This window comes from Pteropus vampyrus, unplaced genomic scaffold, assembly GCF_000151845.1.
Source record: "Pteropus vampyrus isolate Shadow unplaced genomic scaffold, Pvam_2.0 Scaffold134, whole genome shotgun sequence".
Taxonomy (NCBI): domain Eukaryota; kingdom Metazoa; phylum Chordata; class Mammalia; order Chiroptera; family Pteropodidae; genus Pteropus; species Pteropus vampyrus.
Genome location: NW_011888915.1, coordinates 167725 through 175470, shown reverse-complemented (window position 1 = coordinate 175470; position 7746 = coordinate 167725). Strand labels below are relative to the sequence as shown.

At 42.6% G+C, this 7746-nt stretch overlaps 1 protein-coding gene across 6 annotated transcripts in view; it reads right to left on the bottom strand.

The window, feature by feature from the left end:
• LOC105297071 (protocadherin gamma-C4) overlaps positions 1 to 7746 on the bottom strand; it is a 159371-nt gene that overhangs the window by 134501 nt on the left and 17124 nt on the right. Inside the window, exons 1-2 of one of the 6 annotated variants that reach the window (XM_023534876.1) lie at positions 5971 to 6380; positions 4304 to 5118 (exon numbers count right to left, since the gene is read on the bottom strand). The exons of 2 other annotated variants lie outside the window; for them this stretch is intronic. In XM_023534876.1, coding sequence (XP_023390644.1) covers positions 4304 to 5118; positions 5971 to 6178 — 1023 coding nt within the window. In that variant the 5' untranslated portion in view covers positions 6179 to 6380. Of the gene's footprint in view, positions 1 to 3754; positions 6770 to 7746 lie in introns of those variants that run through there. 3 more of the 6 variants (XM_023534867.1, XM_023534870.1, XM_023534862.1) reach the window with 3 other exon arrangements.

The following is a 7746-nucleotide window of genomic DNA, read 5'->3' as shown; positions in this document are numbered from 1 at the left end:
CCAGACCGTTTTGCCCAGAATCTTGGTCTTGCACTTTAATGAGGGCTATTATGGTTCCAGGGTCTGTGTCTTCAGGAATCCATTTTGAAAAGGACATGAATGTCACCTCTGGGGCATTGTTATTCTCATCAACGATGTCAATCTCAACATTGCAGCGATCCATGTGTACTCCTCCATCTTTGGCTTCTACAGCCAACATATATCTGCTTGTCTCTTCAAAGTCTAATGTACTATTGGTTGTGATGTCACCTGTATGTGGATTGAGATTGAAGAGAAGGCTGGTGCTTGTTGGGGCATTAAGGAAGGCATAGGTGATTTCTGCATTAATGCCCTCATCCTGGTTGGTGGCCTTCACCCTTAGCGCAGAGGTTCCCTGGGCCATGTTTTCTTGGAGTCTAGCTCTTTATGTGTCCTGGCTGAACACTGGAACGCTATCGTTGGCATCAGTGACATGGATCCAGATCTGGGTGGTGCCACTTCGAGGAGGGTTCCCCCAGCCCATTCTGTGGCAGTCAGGACTAAGTGGTGGGAGTTCTGCTGTTCTCTGCCCAGTGATTTTTCCAGCAGTAATTTTGGGTATTTACTTCCATCAGGACTTTCCTTAGTTGACAGACAGAAGTGTTCATTGGAGTTGATGGTATAAATCTTCAGTGAGTTACTTTCTGTATCTGCATCTTGTGCAGAATCCAGAGGGAATTTTACCCCTGGTGAGGCCAACTCACAGATTTCTAAGTTAATGTCTTTTGCAATGAAATATGGTGCATTGTCCTTAATATCTTGGATTGCAACAATCACGTGGAACACATTCATTGGATTTTCAGCGACTATTTCAAATTCCAGTGCACACTCAGATTTCCTCCCGCAAATCTCTCTATCTATCCTACTGCTCACTAACAAATCCCCTCTCTCTGCACTCACATTGAAAAAATCCTCTGCACTAACCCACAATTTTCGAGCTGGAAACTCCTGGACATTGAGCCTCAGATCCTTAGTGAGGTTCCCCATCCTCGAGCCCCTGGCCAGCTCCTCTGGAATCTCATACTGAATCTGCTGGGAGATGACCGTGCACAACAAAGACAGCAAGAAGAGAAACAGTGCCTGACTTTTCATTGTTTCAGCTTTCCTGGAGCTCCTTTGCATCTCTTGAACTCTCTGGGAAGCTTCTTTACAAGATGTCTCTGGGGTATTTAAAAAATCAATCATGGCACCCTGGGCTTTTGTAATTTGAGGGTAGGACTTGTTAGGTGCTCTAGGGTGCATCCCACGTTCTGATGTGTGCAGGACAAAGCTGTAAAGCACTTTGCCAGAAGCTCCTGCAGAACTGAGTACCCTTTTCTTCCCTTTGGTCAACAGCGGTGCCCCGAGGTTGTCTGTGAAAACTGCATATTGCCCAGCTACTTATCCTCAAAATGTAAGCTCTTGAATCTATGCACTTTGTCTTTTTATTTGTTGGAAAAAAACAAATATCCAAGTTTTCCCTTTAAATCAACATTTTCTAGTTTTTGTCATCTCATAACCCTTGTCATCATTTTACATTCTTCTTTTTTCATTAAAATATTTCATAATGCATAGTCATTTTTTTTTCAGTTTTGGAGGCAAAAATACCTTTAGTGATTTCACTGTATAAAATTGGCAGAACTAGTATGGATGTACCCAAATAAGTTACTAGATTTTTATCTGCATTTTAGTGGACTATGATCCTTACACTTTGGTAAATCCATAATTTCCCTTATTTAGTATTTTAAACTCATTCCATATATACTTCACCAATTCAGTAATACTTTTCAAAGGTATAGTCTTAAAAAAAGTGAGTCAAGGCCCTAGACTTATTTTTTAATGTATTGTTCATCTTTTTAAACATAATTTTCCTGTTAAGTACGGCAGAGCCTGATATTTGTTAAAGGGACCAATTTAGTATTCGGGTACAAATGTATGCTTTTATAAGGCTGAATCTTGTGTAAACCACATTCACTTTTATGAAACCAGAGCTTCTTTATTATATGAAGGTATATGCAATAATGCCAATTCTCAGCTCTAGCCATTAATAAGTGAAATGAGTTTGACTTGATCACTGATTGGTAAATCTTGGAGAGGCATTCCGATTCAACTCACTCTGTAATCCTTGAATTGGTCTTGGGTAACTAAAATCAACAAATGCACTACCAAGTTAGATACCAACTCAAATTGTTTTACTATTTTACAGTGCTAACCCAAACTCGTCTTACACTCCAGTAAAAACAGATATTATCTGTTTTCTTAAGACATCTTTTCTCTTGCTTTCCCTACTTCATGGCTTTATACTTTCTGTTCCTTTTATCATAGTCCCTCCTCCCTTTCCATTGCGATGAATTTCTGCCCATTTTTAAAAAATCCTTTTTAGTGGAAATGGGATGTCTGAGACCTTTCATTATCTATACATGTAGATGGAAATTATACTGCTTTTGTAGTTTCTTTGCATTTTCATAACATTCAAGTAAGCTGTTTTACATAGGATACTTATAAAATTCTCTTTGAGCATCTGAAGTTCCCCTGGCACTTAGCCATTTAACAGTTTTTTCTCCTTATGAAGAAAGTGATATTAATATTATAAAAATTTCCCCAAAAACAGATATTCAAAAGTTAGGTGCCGTTTTTCTGTGATATATTTGCATGTTTGAGTGAGAATACACCCTTCTCTGCTTTCAGTTATTTTATTCAGACACTGTTGTCACACACTTTTGAATGTACCTCTTCCCAGTATATTGAAGGAGACATCTGTTGAGACCTAATGAAATATATTTTGGTCCAATTTTGAATGACTCTCTGATGCCATTTTATGGGTGAAAATAATTTTATTAATTTCAAAATGGGCCAACAATTTCTGGCCCAAGAAAGTTGTAGGACTCCTATTTCATTATTGGAGTAGATGGTCTGGAAATTTCCTGGGGGAGGCTGAGACATAACTCTTTATATTTTTTATGCTTCTCAACGGACAAGAAATGTCACTTCAAGGCCCATAACAGTTTAGGCAATTGAACTTCCTACCTTCATGCAAAAATCTTAAATCAACGTGCGCGTGCACACACACGCACACACACACACACACACACACACACACACACACACACTTAAAGTATACATAATAGGAACTACAGGCCAGGTAAAACTATTTGACAAACCTCTATATTTTTTTACCCTACAATATTTATGTCATTGAGATGAAGAGAGTGGTTTGGCTTGGAAGACGTTAAGCATCATTCTATGGGAGCCTAAAATACCTAGTATTTATACCTATTTTTTTACTTGTTTGTATCAGTCAGGATAGGCTAGGTATGCTGGAGTTACAGACAAACTCCAAACTACAGAGATTTAAAATTAAAAAGGTCTATTTGTTATAAGTATACAGGTCCATGTTGGGTTAACCACAGGGCTCTGCTTCCATTGTAGTGCTTCAAGAACCAGTTAGAAAGATCAGTCAAAATTCCAAAGAGTATCTTAGAGATTTGGAAATTCTCATAATGGCAACTAGACCTTCCTCCAAGAAGATACAAACCTTCTTCCACTTACAAAGTCTTGGCCAGAACTAGTTACCTAGGCCCATTCAGCCATATGAGACTTGGAAGTGTACCCCATCATAGGCCCAGAAGGAGAGAGGAACAAATATTTAAACAACTGGACTACCATACGGCTTTATTTTCAAATAAATGTGTATTAAAGATTTATAATAACCTCACTGGCACAATTGTTCTTTATAATATTCAAAAAATATACTCACCTGAAGTAGCTTGGGGTCTTCTTTTGCTTCAAGTAAGTCGTGAGATACCAGGAGAGGCTCACTTTTCTCACAGCTCTCATGGCTGATAAGCGTGTCTGCGTAGTTGGGCTGTGGGAAGATCAGGTGACTCTTCCGTGAGTCCGCCGTAAGGGACACCTCGTGGGAATAAGTCTGCAGGAATGCCCGCACCCCGTCCACACCCACAAACTGCGAGGTGGGCACGTGTACCAGCTTGCCTCCTGAAGTTTGGAGGAGGCGTGACGTAAACCAGCGCCTCACTCTGAGCGCCAATAGCACAATGACAAAGACGAGGAAGACGCAGGAGACCGAAGTCACTGCCACCACGAGGTACAGCGTGAGGCCTGAGGTGTCAGAGTCCTGCGGGATCTCTAAGCTACCCAGGTCGGCCAGAATATCTGGGATGCTGTCGGCCACTGCCACAGTGAGCGTGACGGTGGCCGAGAGAGGGGGCTGGCCGTGGTCCTGGACGGCCACCACCAGGCTCTGCTTGAGGGCGTCTCTGTCCAGCAGGGCCCGCGCCGTGCGTACCTCTCCCGTGTGCAGCCCCACCGCGAAGAGCCCTGGCTCGCTGGCCTTGAGTAGGCGGTAGGACAGCCAGGCGTTCTGGCCCGAGTCTTTGTCCACCGCCACCACCTTAGTGACCAGATATCCGGGTTCTGCAGAGCGGGGTGCCAGTTCCACGCCAGTGGAACCATCAATGGGGAGAGCGGGGTACAGGATCTCTGGCGCGTTGTCGTTCTGGTCCAGCACAAAAAGGTTTAGAGACACGTTGCTGCTGAGGGGAGGGTCCCCGCTGTCACTGGCTGTCACCAGTAGCTGTAGGTCTCTAATTTGCTCATAGTCGAAGGAGCGCAGAGCGTAGAGGACACCGGTGTCGGAGTTGATGGAGAGGTAGGTGGAGAGAAGCGCCCCCTGGACGGTATCGTCAGCCAGTGCATAAGTGATGTGGGCGTTCTCCGTGCTGTCAGGGTCCTGGGCAGTAATGGAGAAGATGGAGGCTCCCCTGGGGTTGTTTTCCGGAATGTAGGCAGAGTAGGAGGCATAAGTGAAGGTAGGTGGATTGTCATTGATGTCTGCCACATGCACGGTGAAGTGAGTGTCGGTGGACAGAGGTGGATTTCCCCCATCTGTTGCTCTCAGAGTGAGGTTATATTCAGAAAACTGTTCACGGTCCAGGGACTTGGCTGTCACTAAGCGGTAATATTGGTCTATTGATTTTTCCAAATTAAATGGCATATTTCCCAGGACAAAAACTGTGACTTGCCCATTCTGTCCAGAATCTCGGTCATGCACATTGACAAGGGCAATTTCTCTTCCAGCGGTAGCTTCTTCTGGAACTGATCCTGTGAAAGAAGTGATCATAACTTCTGGGGCATTGTCATTCACATCCAGAACTGTGACTAGAATCTTTGCTCTTGAAAGAAGACCTGGTCCATCTTGTGCTTCAACTTTAATTTCATAGAACATAGCATCCTCATAATCTAGGCTTTTTAATATTGATATATCTCCTGTCACTGAGTTAAGGTCAAAAATTTGAGCAATTTTCCCAGGCATTTCATCTAGTGTATAGGACACTTGAGCATTGAATCCCTCATCAGGGTCGGTGGCATTCACCGTGAGCAGCCGAGTGCCCACTGGCAAATTCTCTGGAACACTTATTCGGTATTGAGGCTGAGTAAACACTGGTGGATTGTCATTTGCGTCCAGAACTATCACTTGGATGCACAAGTTGCCAGAGTGGACAGGGTTACCACCATCAGAGGCAATGAGAATAAGATGATGAACTTCCTTTTCCTCACGGTCCAGAGCCCGCTCTAGCACCAACTCTGGGTACTTGGCCCCATCAGAGACACTCTTCACCTCCAGGGAGAAGTAGTCATTGGGGCTGAGCTGGTAGTTCTGCAGGGAGTTTATGCCCACATCTTGGTCAAATGCAGTCTTAAGTGGAAATCGAGTTCCTGTGGCCGTTAGTTCACCAATTTTTATTTCTAATTCTTCTGTTAGAAAATTAGGAGCATTATCATTAATGTCTTTAATTTCTATTTCTACTTCCAAAATTTTCAATTTGTCTTCAACCAAGATGTTAAATTTTACTAGACACAGCGCGCTCTGAGCGCAGAGCTCCTCCCGGTCTATCCTGCCCGCGGTGACCAAACTGCCGCCTCGCGGATTCAGAGAGAAAAGCTGCGTCCTACCTCTGGAGACGATGCGGACTCCGCGCTCCCCCAGCTCCCGGGGCTCCAGCCCGAGATCCTTAGCGATGTTGCCCACGAAGGACCCTTTGTCCAGCTCCTCGGGCACCGAGTATCGGATCTGCCCGGATCCAGTCTTGCACAGCGTCCCCAGGAATGCACACAGCAGGGCCAGTCCTCCACTGTTTCTGAATCTCATGTAATCGGTCATTTCCTTTTTGGTGAATTTTTTTTTTTCCTGAATTCGGTTCCAATTTCCCACGATAGACTCCACTCTTATTTTCTCAATGAACTAAGCTTTTCATGGGCCTAATTCATAGATCACAGAGCTGGTTGACTGACAGGGTCAGCTTGGTAACAGCCTGGATCTTCTGGGTCTAATTTGCTGGCTTTTTGCTTTTTATGAACAAAGTAATGGTGGACTAGCTCCCTAGCTGCGTTTTCCTCCTTAAGTGGTCAACAGCGACGCTCAGAGGCCTAACCGTTTAGTGCACCCTCACAGACAAACCCGTTAGTATTTTTAAAGGTTCCCAACACCTGAAACCCTTTTAATCAGAGGTATCGGGATTGGTGTTTACTTCACGTAATGAAATTGCTTTATGTTAAATATGTGACTTCAAGTTACTTCCTTGGGAAGCCACGCACTAACTTTAACACAACCAATATTATTTCAAACAAGCCAGAGATACCGTTCTGAAATGTTCAAAGCTTAAGAATCACACAGAAAAATCATTCACAATCTTAAATTATGCCTCTTGAAGCTTGCCCTTGATAGCTTGACATATTAGTTTCAATATTTTTATTTAATCCATTCATTAAACAAACATATAATTGGGTGTCGGACAATATCTGGGGGTTTAGGATGAATGATATGGATACAGCCACTTTCTTCACAGAGTTTATAAAGATATAAAAGCAAACAAGGAATTACAGTGCACTGTGATCACAACCATCATGGGGGAATCCAAGAGCGATGGGAGGGCCTCCAACTTGACCTTGGAGGTTATCAAAGGCTTTCCCAAGAAACGTGAGAAGAATGGATCAGGGAGGAAGCCTGGACGTGAGAGAGAACAGCATGGCAATGCCTAGATGTGAGTGAGAAATCACAGAACGTCATAGTACTAAAAGTAGTCCGCTTTGCTTAAATCTAGAGGGTGAGGATGTTTTTTTAAAGATCCAAACTGAAACTAATAGAGATAAGCTATTGTTTTATGTTGCAGAAACTCTTTTTTTTTTTTGTATTTATTTTTCTCTCCAAGCACAAAAATAGGACTTGTGGTTACTATACACAAAAAAGGAACTGTCTTTTGTTTTCCTCAGTTCATAATTTATTAATTACTTACAAGTAAAAGTGTGATGCTGTATTACTCCACGGTGAGTTCCCATTTAATCTCATAGAGAATTATGCAATAGTAATAAACACAGTGGAATATATTGTCTCAGGTTAATTTTCCCTCAGATGCCCTTAAATATGGTAAGGAATCACAGCAGCTTGAAGATGACGATACCATTACATACAAGATTCAGTACTTGATAACTTCCAAATAAAAACAATCCCAATTACATAGAGTATTAGTGTATTCTTTGTTCTCTGTTATTAAATATATAACTAACATACTAAAAGCCAGCATGGGAAAAGAAATGAGAAGGCAGGTTGTGGTTGTGAGGGGGACTGAGGTTGTGTGAGAGACTGGAAGTGTTTTAAATAGTTGCTATAAGAAATTTTGAAAAGAGAGATGTATAAGGAGGATATTTGTGGGCAATTATTTGTTATAGTCT